General features: G+C 51.8%; 1 protein-coding gene across 1 annotated transcript in view; it reads right to left on the reverse strand.

Annotated features, from left to right (window-relative positions):
* vtna (vitronectin a) overlaps nucleotides 1-14,140 on the reverse strand; it is a 101,110-nt gene that overhangs the window by 1,818 nt on the left and 85,152 nt on the right. Inside the window, exons 4-7 of the mRNA XM_070856909.1 lie at nucleotides 11,581-11,949; nucleotides 6,355-6,494; nucleotides 4,264-4,420; nucleotides 4,012-4,164 (exon numbers count right to left, since the gene is read on the reverse strand). Of these exons, the coding sequence (XP_070713010.1) occupies nucleotides 4,012-4,164; nucleotides 4,264-4,420; nucleotides 6,355-6,494; nucleotides 11,581-11,949 (819 nt within the window). The remainder of the gene's footprint in view (nucleotides 1-4,011; nucleotides 4,165-4,263; nucleotides 4,421-6,354; nucleotides 6,495-11,580; nucleotides 11,950-14,140) is intronic.

Raw genomic sequence — 14,140 nt, forward strand, 5'->3', positions numbered from 1 at the left:
CGGTTTGAGCCTACACGTGACTCCAGTCCCATACCAACATGGCTGACTCTTAACTGCCCTCTGAAGTTGCCCAGCAAACCCTATCACTACCTTTTCAGGGCAACTAGGGATGGGCAATAAATGTTGGCATTGCCAGTGACACCAACATCCCCAGAATGAATAATAATTTTTAAAAACGATCATTTTCTTATCTCTAACAAAACTTTCCTCAAAATTATCGATACCATCGCAGTCTGCGCTCTTTTGAACTTTCCTTTTCTGTTCCTGCCATGTTGCTCCACCTCCTTACATCCTCACCGTGTCGATATAGGAAGGAACATAGCAGGAGGCCACTCAGCCCCTCGAGCCTGTTCCACCATTCAATTAGATCGTGACTGATCTGTATCAAGACTCTTTGCAGTGTTTCCTACGCGAACTATGAGTTATTGGAGAGCTACTCCATCTACCAAATTTTTGCCACTCACTTAGTCTGTCTATATCTCTGCAGATTTTTTGTGTCCTCCTCACAATTTGCTTTCCCGCCCATCTTTGTATCCTCAGTAAACTTGGCTACATTACACTCGGTCCCTTCATCCAAGTCATTAATATAGATTGTAAATAGCTGGGGTCCCCCGCCTCCCCCCGCCTCGGCCCGACCTCCCTCCACCTCCCCCAGCCTCGGCCCGACCTCCCCTGACCTCGGCCCGACCTCCCCTGACCTCGGCCCGACCTCCCCTGACCTCGGCTCAACCTCCCTCCACCTCCCCCCGCCTCGGCCCAACCTCCCAACCTCCCCCCGCCTCGGCCCGACCTCCCTCCACCTCCCCCCGCCTCGGCCCGACCTCGGCCCAACCTCCCAACCTCCCCCCGCCTCGGCCCGACCTCCCTCCACCTCCCCCAGCCTCGGCCCGACCTCCCCTGACCTCGGCCCGACCTCCCCTGACCTCGGCCCGACCTCTCCTGACCTCGGCTCAACCTTCCTCCACCTCCCCCAGCCTCGGCCCGACCTCCCCTGACCTCGGCCCGACCTCCCCTGACCTCGGCCCGACCTCGGCTCAACCTCCCTCCACCTCCGCCATGCTCGGCCCGATCTTCCCCGACCTCGGCTCAACCTCCCTCCACCTCCCCCAGCCTCGGCCCAACCTCCCCTGACCTCGGCCCAACCTCCCTCCACCTCGGCCCAACCTCCCTCCACCTCCCCCAGCCTCTTCCCGACCTCCCCTCCACCTCCCCCAGCCTCAGCCTGACCTCCACTCCACCTCAGCCCGACCTCCCCTCCACCTCCCCCAGCCTCGGCCCGACCTCCACTCACCTCGGCCCGACCTCCCTCAGCCTCGGACCGACCTCCACTCACCTCGGCCTGACCTCCCCCAGCCTCGGCCCGACCTCTACTCACCTCGGCCTGACCTCCCCCAGCCTCGGCCCGACCTCCACTCACCTCGGCCTGACCTCCCCCAGCCTCGGCCCAACCTCCACTCACCTCGGCCCAACCTCCCCTGGCCCGACCTCTGGCCCACCTCCCCCGACCTTGGCCCAACCTTCCCCGATCTCGGCCCGACCTCTGGCCCACCTCCCCCGACCTCAGCTCAACGTCCCCTCGCCTCGGCCCGACCTCCACTCACCTCGGCCCGACCTCCACTCACCTCGGCCCGACTTCCCCCAGCCTCAGCCCGACCTCCACTCACCTCGGCCCGACCTCCACTCACCTCGGCCCGACCTCCCCCAGCCTCAGCCCGACCTCCACTCACCTCGGCCCGACCTCCACTCACCTCGGCTCGACCTCCCCCAGCCTCGGCCCGACCTCCACTCACCTCGTCCTGACCTCCCCCAGCCTCGACCCAACCTCCCCCAGCCTCAGCCCGACCTCCACTCACCTCGGCCCAACCTTCCCCGGCCTCGGCCCAACCTCCCCTGGCCCGACCTCTGGCCCACCTCCCCCGACCTCAACCCAACCTCCCCCGACCTCGGCCCAACCTCCGGCCCACCTCCCCCGACCTCAGCTCAACGTCCCCTCACCTCGGCCCGACCTCCCCCGGCCTCGGCCCCACCCCCCCACCTCGGTCTGTACTCCAACTGCCTGACACCTCCTCCCCTCGGTCGCCCAACAACCCTTCCCCTCAGCCGGCCGACCCTCCCCCCGCCCCTCCCCGACGCCCCCTTCCCTTCCCAGACCCTCCTCTCCCCTCCCCTACCTAGCTCGGCCCACACAAAGACGTTCCGAAATCTGGAAATACCCAGAATCTGGAACGGCCTCAGTCCCGAGGTTTCCGGCTTTCAGTTCCTCATGCTCACTGCACCCTTGGTTCTCCACTATCTCTGGGAGGTTTTTTTGAGTCTTCTATGAAGACAGACAGAAAATACTTGTTTAATTTCTCTGCCATTTCCTTATTCCCCATTATACTTTCTCCTGTCTCTGCCTTTACTTTCACTAATCTTTTCCTTTGTACATACCTATTGAAGCTTTTACAGTCTATTTTTATGTCTCTCGCTAGTTTACTCTCCTATTCTATTTTCCCTTTTTTTTCAATTTTTTGGTCCTCCGTTACTGAATTCTAGAATCCTCCCAATCCTCCGGCTTACTGCTCTTGTTGGCAACATTCTAAGCCTCTTCCTTTGATCGAATACTATTGTTAACTTCTCTTATTAGCCACGGTTGGACCACTTTTCCTGTGGAGATTTTGTGCCTTAAAGGAATGTATATTTGTTGTAAATTATGTATAAATTCTTTAAATGCTAGCTGTAGAATCATAGAATCATAGATGCTTGTCTACTGTCGTACCTTTCAATGTAGTTTCCCAATCCACCTTAGCCAACTCTCCTCTCATACCTACATCGCTGCTTTGTTTAGATTTAAGACCCTAGTTTCAGATTGAACTAAGTCACTTTCAAACTTAATATAAAATTCTACCATATTATGGTTACTCTTCCCGAAGAACTTTAGTACAAGATTATTAATGAACCCTTTCTCATTGCACAATACTAGATCTAAAATAGCCTGTTCTCTAGTTGGTTCCTCAACATACTGATCTAGAAAACCATCTTCTATACATTCCATGAATTTGTCCTCCACACTATTACTGTATATTTGGTTTGTCCAGTCTATATGTAGATTAAAATCCCCCCTGATTACTGTATTACCCTTGTTACATGCACCTCTGATTGATACTGTGCCCTACATTACCATTGCTGTTCGGGGCCTATAAACAACTCCCACCGATGTTTCCTGCCCCTTGCTGTTTCTTAGCTCCGCCCAAACTGATTCTACTTCTTGATTTTCTGAGCTGAGATCTTTTCTCTCTACTGACTTTATCCCATCCTTTATTATCAGGGATACCCCACCTCCTTTTCCATTTTGCCCATCACTTCTAAAAGTTAACTATCCTGGAATATTTAGTTCCCAACCTTGGTCACTTTGCAACCACGTCTCCGTACTGGCTATTAGGTCAAAGCTATTCATTTCTATCTGATGACTTTGGACCTGTGGTTCCCAAAGCACAGCCCCCACTGGGGGCTTTTCCTCGCCTCATGTCTGGGTCTACTGTAGACTCATTGATAGAGATCGATCACTGTGATTGGTCAACACCTCCATTATCGTTGTAGCATCCGATACTAGAAGGTGAACTAGGGGTCAGCATCTGTTTTCATCTCATTTGTTCCAACTCATTCGTTCCCAGAACATCAAAACTGTGGAGCTCCTCACGAAAGGTGAAGAAAGAAAGAGAAAAAGAAAGTAAAGTGGGGAGAGAAATAAAGAGAAAGAGAGACAGAGTAAGAGAGGATAAAGTAAAATAGAAAGAGAGATAGATAGGGACAGAGAAAAATAGAAAAAGACAGATAGCAAAAGACAGAGAAAAGAGATTGAGTGAGAGAGCAAAAGAGATAGAAGGACAGAGAGAGAAAAAGGGGGAGAAAAGGAGAGAGAACTAGAGGGAGAGAGAGAAAGAGACAGAGAAATATGAGGGACAAATAGAGGGAAAGAGAGAAAGAAAAGGTGTTGGAATTAAACAAAACAAGCGAGTGTCCGAGGATTACCAGGTAGAGTGGATCCAAAGAAACTGCTGAAAAAATCCATCCAGTCGTCGTCCATGATGTGAGCGTACCTCTGGAAAGGGACGGAGACAGACGAGCGGGTACAGTCCCTTTGGCTGGGCTGTGACCTGAAGACATATTGCCAGTAGGAATCCCCTGGGGAGAAAACAATGGGTCAGAGATTGAATTCAGCTCCGGTCTGCACGGTGTCGGCTAAAGATCAGAGTCCGAGACGGCGGGAATGGTCGGCGTTACCTTTGAAGAAATAAACCCGCTCCTTTCCGTCCACACTGCTCGCGGGAACCGCTACTGCCGCGTCGATGTTGGCTGGGATACCGGGAAACCAGCTCTGGATCGGCTTTGGGAAACCATCTTCCAAAATCCCATTATTAAAGCGCCAGTATAAATCCCCCTGGAGCAGGAGCAGGAACACTATTAGAAACAGTTCCACAAACCAGGACTCCTTCGCTGGACGAACCTTCCCAAGCAAGCAACACATTCCTTTCAACCCCTTTCAAAGAAGACATCACTGTCCCATCAAACACTCCCAGGGCAGGTACAGCACGGGTTAGATACAGAGTAAAGCTCCCTCTACACTGTCCCATCAAACCCTCCCAGGGCAGGTACAGCACGGGTTAGATACAGAGTAAAGCTCCCTCTACACTGTCCCATCAAACACTCCCAGGGCAGGTACAGCACGGGTTAGATACAGAGTAAAGCTCCCTCTACACTGTCCCATCAAACACTCCCAGGGCAGGTACAGCACGGGTTAGATACAGAGTAAAGCTCCCTCTACACTGTCCCATCAAACACTCCCAGGGCAGGTACAGCACGGGTTAGATACAGAGTAAAGCTCCCTCTACACTGTCCCATCAAACACTCCCAGGGCAGGTACAGGGGGTTAGATACAGAGTAAAGCTCCCTCTACACTGTCCCATCAAACACTCCCAGGGCAGGTACAGGGGGTTAGATACAGAGTAAAGCTCCCTCTACACTGTCCCATCAAACACTCCCAGGGCAGGTACAGCACGGGTTAGATACAGAGTAAAGCTCCCTCTACACTGTCCCATCAAACACTCCCAGGGCAGGTACAGGGGGTTAGATACAGAGTAAAGCTCCCTCTACACTGTCCCATCAAACACTCCCAGGGCAGGTACAGCACGGGTTAGATACAGAGTAAAGCTCCCTCTACACTGTCCCATCAAACACTCCCAGGGCAGGTACAGCACGGGTTAGATACAGAGTAAAGCTCCCTCTACACTGTCCCATCAAACACTCCCAGGGCAGGTACAGGGGGTTAGATACAGAGTAAAGCTCCCTCTACACTGCCCCATCAAACACTGCCAGGGCAGGTACAGCATGGGGTTAGATACAGAGTAAAGCTCCCTCTACACTGTCCCCATCAAACACTCCCAGGGCAGGTACATGAGGTTAGATACAGAGTAAAGCTCCCTCTACACTGTCCCATCAAACACTCCCAGGGCAGGTACAGGGGGTTAGATACAGAGTAAAGCTCCCTCTACATTGTCCCATCAAACACTCCCAGGGCAGGTACAGCACGGGGTTAGATACAGAGTAAAGCTCCCTCTACACTGTCCCATCAAACACTCCCAGGGCAGGTACAGCACGGGTTAGATACAGAGTAAAACTGGACAGTAGAGTGTTGCGCCCATTCCTTCATTTGGTAAAGAGATTGCCAAGGCAAAATAGCTGAGAGCAGATAGTCATGTGTGCGTGTGTGGGGCGGTGGGGGGCGCGTGGGGGGATGGGTGGGTGTTTGGGAGGGGCGTGGTGCATCAGCAGAGCTGAACTCGGCTGCCCGTGTCCGAACTCGCACCGTGTCCCACTTACCCACCACCCCTGTGCTTGCTGACTTACATCGGCTCCCGGTGCGGCATCACATTGATTGTAAAATTCTCATCCTTGTTTACAAATCCCTCCGTTGACTCGCCCCTCCCGATCTCTGTAACCTCCTCCAGCCCCACAACCCCTAGAGGTCTCTGCGCTCCTCCAATTCTGCTCTCCTGTGCATTCCTGATTTCCATCGCTCCACCATTGGTGGCCGTGCCTTCAGCTGCCTGGGCCTTAAGCTCTGGAACTCGCTGCCTAAACCTCTCCGCCTCTCTCTCCTCCTTTAAGACGCTCCATAAAACCTCCCTCTGTCATCTGTCCTAATGTTTCCTTCTGTGGTTTGGTGTCAGATTTAGTTTGCTAACGCGTCCACAAAGCACCTTGGGTCACTTTACTTGCTATATAAATGCAAGTGTTGTCCCAACCACAACATTTAAAAGAGAGAGGGAAACAAAAATAATTCAGGATGGGATGTGGGTCCGTTGCACATCAAACCTTGAAGATGTAGGTTTTCCCCTCACAGTTTATTCGTGTGAAGGCAGCATCGATTGGGCCCTGCACTCCCCACAAGTCATTGATCAGCTTGGGATATCCTGGAACAACACTGTCCTGATCCAGTTCATAAAGGTATTCTCCTAAAGAGAGAGGAATAACATGACAGCACGGGTTAGATACAGAGTAAAGCTCCCTCTACACTGTCGCATCAAACACTCCCAGGGCAGGTACAGCACGGGTTAGATACAGAGTAAAGCTCCCTCTACACTGTCCCATCAAACACTCCCAGGGCAGGTACAGCACGGGGTTAGATACAGAGTAAAGCTCCCTCTACACAGTCCCATCAAACACTCCCAGGGCAGGTACAGCACGGGGTTAGATACAGAGTAAAGCTCCCTCTACACTGTCCCATCAAACACTCCCAGGACAGGTACAGCACTGGGTTAGATACAGAGTAAAGCTCCCTCTACACTGTCCCATCAAACACTCCCAGGGCAGGTACAGCACAGGGTTAGATACAGAGTAAAGCTCCCTCTATACTGTCCCATCAAACACTCCCAGCGCAGGTACAGGGGGCTATATACAGAGTAAAGCTCCCTCTACACTGTCCCATCAAACACTCCCAGGGCAGGTACAGCACGGGGTTAGATACAGAGTAAAGCTTTGCGCCAACAATATAACCGAAGCCCCAATGTGAGCTATTTCCCTCACCTGCTGACCTGCAGTTTGAATCATGTCAGATGGAAAAATGTGTGCCAAGGTGGGTGTGAGTGGGGAGTGGTTAGTGCTGTTCCCTGGGGACAGACAGCAGCGGCACCCAAGGGGTAGGAGGTGTGTGGGATGCGTGTTTGGTACATGTGCCGTGACCAGCTCACATGAGCTCGCCCTGAACCTTCAAATTAGAGCCCGGCCATTCAGGGGTGATGTCAGGAAGCACTTCACACAAAGGGCCGTGGGAATCGGGAACTCTCTCCCCCAAAGGCTGTGGGTACTGGGGGTCAATTGGAGCTTTCAGGTCTGAGGTGGATAGAGTTTTGTTGGGTCAGGGGATTAAGGGTTACGGAACCAAGGCGGGTGGATAGAGTTAAGATTAGGATCAGCCATGAAATCGTTGAATGGTGGCACATGCTTGAGGAGTTGAACGGCCTCCTCGTGGCTAACAAAAATTTGGCAGATGGAGTACAATGTGGGAAAATGTGAGGTTATCCACTTTGGCAGAAAAAAATAGAAAAGTAAATTATAATTTAAATGGAGAAAAATTGCAAAGTGCTGCAGTACAGCATCTGGGGGTCCCTGTGCATGAAACACAAAACGTTAGTATGCAGGTACACCAAGTAATCAGGAAGGCAAATGGAACATTGGCCTTTATTGCAAGGGGAATAGAGTATAAAAGCAGAGAAGTCCTGCTACAACTGAACAGGGTATTGGTGAGGCCACACCTGGAGTACTGCGTACAGTTTTGGTCTCCGTATTTAAGGAAGGATATACTTGCATTGGAGGCTGTTCAGAGAAGATTCACTCGGTTGATTCCTCAGATGAAGGGGTTGACTTATGAAGATAGGTTTAGCAGGTTGGGCCTGTACTCATTGGAGTTCAGAAGAATGAGAGGTGATCTAATTGAAACATAAGATAATGAGGGGGCTCGACAAGGTGGATGCAGAGAGGATATTTCCACTCAAAGGGAAAACTAAAACTAAGGGACATAGGGCTAGAACCTCCACTTTTTTTGCATGCTTAACACCCACTTAACGCCCATTTTACCGCTGAAATGACGTATAACGTCCATGCATCGCCCATTTTGGCACAAAATGGAAACTGACGGACTTTTTTAGGAGACTTATCGCCGAACGTTATTTTCCCAATGGGCTTAATGCCGGGAAAAAATATTACCGCATGCCCACTTTTTTTGAGCGGAATCAGCAAATGGGCGAAATCAACGGCCATAATATCGCTCAGCGTTACTTCCCGCACGGAATTAACGGCAAGATTCAAGATGAACGCCCACCCACTGTTTTTTGTCGTAAAGAGCATATTTACCCAAACTAGCGGCCATGGAGATCGCTCATCGTTAATTTCACCACCTCACGCACTTATCGCCCAGAATATCGCTCGCTCAAAAAATCGCCCACAAAAAGTGGAACTAACCGGAATAAACGGCAGCAGTGTGGCTGGCATTTGTTAAATCCCACTCTTACGTGAGGAACTGATAGCGGAAAGATTTTCCTGAAAGCGCGCTGATGTGAGTGACAACGCTGACACACTGCTGTGTGTGTGCAGCTCAGGCATCAATGGTGTCCATCACCTTGGTGCCAGTTAAAGTTTACGTTGATTGATGTTAAGTTGTATTTAACCCTTTCATGGTAAGGAATCACCAGTGTGTAACGGTCCAGCTATCTGAGACAATGCGTTACAAGGTTATATTCAATAACAAAAGTTTAATACCAACATTGGTCTGAAATCATAAGTATCACAACCAGTAATACCCAACCTCCGCTCACATCCCACTTTTTCCACCATTGACATAAATCACATGTTCACCATGTCCAGCAACACAGAATACAAAGGCAAAGTAGGAGTGTGTTCCCCAGCCCCCATACATTGCAACAAATTGCTTGCACCCAAATGGAAATATAACACAGCCATCACCTGCGCTCATGTACCTCACTTTCCTTCCCCCCTCTCCTTCTCCCCACCTTTAACCCTTCCCCTCCTCGCTCCACAGCGCCTGGCCGAGGAGCTCCTCAGGCGGTGCCTCATTGGGGGGGATGAAGGCAGATGTGGTGGTTGCATGGTTACGGGAGCAGGGGGGGTGCCGAGGGGGCAACATTCTCTGATGCAGAAGCAGGATCTTAGTCCTTGCTCTCATCTGCCGTTCGCAGTGGTGGTGCGGAACCTAGGGGTGGGGTGCCGCGCTCGGGGACCACTGGGTGGCCTGTGGCAGCAGTGTTCCTGGCTATCACATCCAGGGACTCCGCCATCCGCGGAATGTACTCGGTCATGGTGGCCAGGTGTCGGGATATGCCCCCCAAAGCTTCGATGAGCTGGTCACCAATGTCTACAGTCCTCCTGGACATCTGTCCCATCTCTCCGCTCTCATGTGGTAGACCTGCCGTGTTGACGAGGCCTCCGCGGGGGTCGGCGCCATCCTGGGGATAAATGGGGTGCTCCGTGGTGAGGTGCTTGGGCCCGGTACCTCCAGAGTGGAGGCGGGAATGACTGGAGGACCACTAGATGGCTTTGGGGTGGAATGGCTTCTGGAGCGTGGCGATGCAGGTTCTTCGAAGTCCGTGCTCTCATCTGTCGAGAACAGACCCAGCGGATCGACGGGCGACAATCGGAGCTCCTCAACACCAGATGTAGTAGGTGCTACGTCCGCCGACTCCTGCCCCGCGCCCCCCACCTTCTGGCCTCTGTGGCCCTGCCTGGGGCTGTGCTGCTGGCTGAGCTGCAAGACACAAATGAGGTTATTAGAGGAGAAGGGGGTGCTAGGGTGACAAGGTGAGTCCAGCGCTGCACACAGCGTATGCACAACAAAAGCACCACCGCTCTCAAAATCATCACAGACATCACATTTTATGATCATCAACACATTGTGCATTGCAATGATTTTCATTAGACCAGCATTATTTCTATGACACTTTTAGAAATCATCTATCATATATGATTGTTCGGATATGAGTGGGTGTGGCATCTATTGACTTTACAGCATGCAATGGTGTAAGCTTTAGTCACGTGGCACCACTTCAGGGTCTGTGTCCGTGGCTGTCCGGGGGAGCTTCCCCACGTGTGCGAGCACACGCTACTCCATCTCAGTGACGTCGCTGGGGACTGGTGGCCCCCCACCCGTTCACCTCTGCACGGACCTCATCGTCAATAGCTTCTTCTGTAAAAGTGACAGGACGTCATGGCATGAGATCACTGCGTGATATCATTGCTAGGTACTGTCACAGAGACTGATACAACACATAACCGACAGATGTAATCATGATTATTATGATTATTATCATTCTTTACCTAAAGATGTACACCGTGACCACAGGCTTTAAGTTAACCATTCCCAGTAAAAGTGCAAGCCCTCACATCTACTGATAGTCACTCATGACTGTTACAAATCAAATGATATAAATACATAAGTACATGTAAATCAATGTAATAATTACTTTTGAGGATCCCACAAGGTCGTTCCATCGTTTGCGGCATTGGTTGATTGCCCTCACGCACCTCGTTGGTCGCCGACGAGACCACCTCTGCTATCTCGGTCCATATCCTCTGGTAGGCCTTTGGGGTGGGCTTCCCACGCCCTCTCTGTGTCAAATCACCCCAACCTAACTCGATCTCCTGCAGGAGGGAGGCATTTGCCTCATTCGAGAACCTCCTGGCTCTTTTGCGGCCTCCAATGTGCTCCTCTCCCACCTCACTGCTCTCTCCAGCGTCAGTCTCCACAGCGTGCTGGGATGTCTCCGACATCTCTCCATTATAGGGCAAATTCGGTCAAATATGTGGCTGGTCACAGCTAATTTTTGTTTGCCTGCTTGCTGAGAAGCACTAAACTCTCCCTCGTACTCCCAAAGCAGCCACACCACAGCCAGACTCACCTTCAGTCCCTCTGAGCTCTCTCTCTCTCTGTCTCCTCTTCTGCGCATGTCATGGTGACCCTTGACCTCCAGAATCGCGGGAATCGAGCGTTGCCATGCCGTTGCGAAGGACGGTCACACTTTACAGCAGAAGGTCAAAAACATTTACCGCTACCGCCCATTTGATATCGCTCGCGGTAACACCCATTTTCAAAAATGTAAACTCGGTGTTTTGAGAATGGGCGAGAAGCCGGCGATCTGAAAACCCGTTTTTACCGCCCACGCCGGAACTAACGCCCATTTTTGGGCGATAAGCACAAAAGTGGAGATTCTAGCCCATGGTCTCAGAATAAGGGGCCGCCCATTTAAAACTGAGATGAGGAGGAATTCCTTCTCTCAGAGGGTTGTAAATCTGTGGAATTCTCTGCCCCAGAGAGCTGTGAAGGCTGGGTCATTGAATATATTTAAGGCGGAGATAGACAGATTTTTGAGCAATAAGGGAATAAAGGGTTATGGGGAGCGGGCAGGGAAGTGGAGCTGAGTCCATGATCAGATCAGCCATGATCTTTTTGAATGGTGGAGCAGGCTCGAGGGGCTAAATGGCTGACTCCTGCTCCTATTTCTTATGTTCTTATGCAATAGCAAATCCTACCCTGGAAAGCAAAGATTGATCCATTCTTGAGGTCGGTGAATGCGTCAAAGGGTCGTTCACTGATACACAGATTGACTGGATCCGGTTTCGGTTCTGGTTCTGGTTCCGGTTCTGGTTCCGGTTCCGGTTCTGGTTCCGGTTCTGGTTCCGGTTCTGGTTCCGGTTCTGGTTCCGGTTCCGGTTCTGGTTCTGGTTCTGGTTCCGGTTCAGGCTCGGGTTCTGGTTCTGGATCGGTTTCTGCTTCTGGATCGGTTTCTGCTTCTGGTTCCACTGTCCCGTTAACATGAGGGCCGAAATCATCGTCAGTTGTATTGACTCCCATCAGATCATTGTACTCATCTTCGGGCACGAGGAACACATCACCACGGGCTGGGGATTACAGAGAACGGGAGAAATGTCATTAATTCCAACCCGCACAAATTTATCATTTTCTAATTACAGGTTAGATACAGAGTAAAGCTCCCTGTATACTGTCCCATCAAACACTCCCAGGGCAGGCCACGGGGTTAGATACAAAGTAAAGTTCCCTCTACACTGTCCCATCAAACACTCCCAGGGCAGGCCACGGGGTTAGATACAAAGTAAAGTTCCCTCTACACTGTCCCATCAAACACTCCCAGGGCAGGTACAGGGGGTTAGATACAGAGCAAAGTTCCCTCTACACTGTCCCATCAAACACTCCCAGGGCAGGTACAGCACGGGGTTAGATACAGAGTAAAGCTCCCTCTACACTGTCCCATCAAACACTCCCAGGGCAGGTACAGGGGGTTAGATACAGAGTAAAGCTCCCTCTACACTGTCCCATCAAACACTCCCGGGGCAGGTACAGCACGGGGTTAGCTACAGAGTAAAGCTCCCTCTACACTGTCCCATCAAACACTCCCAGGGCAGGTACAGAGGGTTAGATACAGAGTAAAGCTCCCTCTACACTGTCCCATCAAACACTCCCAGGGCAGGTACAGGGGGTTAGATACAGAGTAAAACTCCACCTACACGGTCCCATCAAACACTCCCAGGGCAGGTACAGGGGGTTAGATACAGAGTAAAGCTCCCCCTACACTGTCCCATCAAACACTCCCAGGGCAGGTACAGGGGGTTAGATACAGAGTAAAGCTCCCCCTACACTGTCCCATCAAACACTCCCAGGGCAGGTACAGGGGGTTAGATACAGAGTAAAGCTCCCCCTACACTGTCCCATCAAACACTCCCAGGGCAGGTACAGGGGGTTAGATACAGAGTAAAGCTCCCTCTACACTGTCCCATCAAACACTCCCAGGGCAGGTACAGCACGGGGTTAGATACAGAGTAAAGCTCCCTCTACACTGTCCCATCAAACACTCCCAGGGCAGGTACACCACAGGTTAGATACAGAGTAAAGCTCCCTCTACACTGTCCCATCAAACACTCCCAGGGCAGATACAGGGGGTTAGATACAGAGTAAAGCTCCCTCTACACTGTCCCATCAAACACTCCCAGGGCAGGTACAGGGGGTTAGATACAGAGTAAAGCTCCCCCTACACTGTCCCATCAAACACTCCCAGGGCAGGTACAGCACGGGGTTAGATACAGAGTAAAGCTCCCTCTACACTGTCCCATCAAACACTCCCAGGGCAGGTACAGCACGGGGTTAGATACAGAGTAAAGCTCCCTCTACGCTGTCCCATCAAACACTCCCAGGGCAGGTACAGCACGGGGTTAGATACAGAGTAAAGCTCCCCCTACACTGTCCTATCAAACACTCCCAGGGCAGGTACAGGGGGTTAGATACAGAGTAAAGCTCCCCCTACACTGTCCCATCAAACACTCCCAGGGCAGGTACAGCATGGGGTTAGATACAGAGTAAAGCTCCCTCTACACTGTCCCATCAAACACTCCCAGGGCAGGTACAGCACGGGGTTAGATACAGAGTAAAGCTCCCTCTACACTGTCCCATCAATCACTCCCAGGGCAGGTACAGCACGGGGTTAGATACAGAGTAAAGCTCCCTCTACGCTGTCCCATCAAACACTCCCAGGGCAGGTACAGCACGGGGTTAGATACAGAGTAAAGCTCCCCCTACACTGTCCTATCAAACACTCCCAGGGCAGGTACAGGGGGTTAGATACAGAGTAAAGCTCCCCCTACACTGTCCCATCAAACACTCCCAGGGCAGGTACAGCATGGGGTTAGATACAGAGTAAAGCTCCCTCTACACTGTCCCATCAAACACTCCCAGGGCAGGTACAGCACGGGGTTAGATACAGAGTAAAGCTCCCTCTACACTGTCCCATCAATCACTCCCAGGGCAGGTACAGCACGGGGTTAGATACAGAGTAAAGCTCCCTCTACACTGTCCCAAACACCTTTGGAACAGTACCCGGGGGAGAGTCAGCACCTTCAGGAACTGTACCCCAGGGAGAGTCAGCACCTTCAGGAACTGTACCCCAGGGAGAGTCAGCACCTTCAGGAACTGTACCCCAGGGAGACTCAGCACCTTCAGGAACTGTATCCCAGGGAGAGTCAGCACCTTCAGGGACTGTACCCCAGGGAGAGTCAGCACCTTCAGGGACTGTACCCCAGG

This window comes from Pristiophorus japonicus, chromosome 16 (genome assembly GCF_044704955.1).
Source record: "Pristiophorus japonicus isolate sPriJap1 chromosome 16, sPriJap1.hap1, whole genome shotgun sequence".
NCBI lineage: Eukaryota > Metazoa > Chordata > Chondrichthyes > Pristiophoridae > Pristiophorus > Pristiophorus japonicus.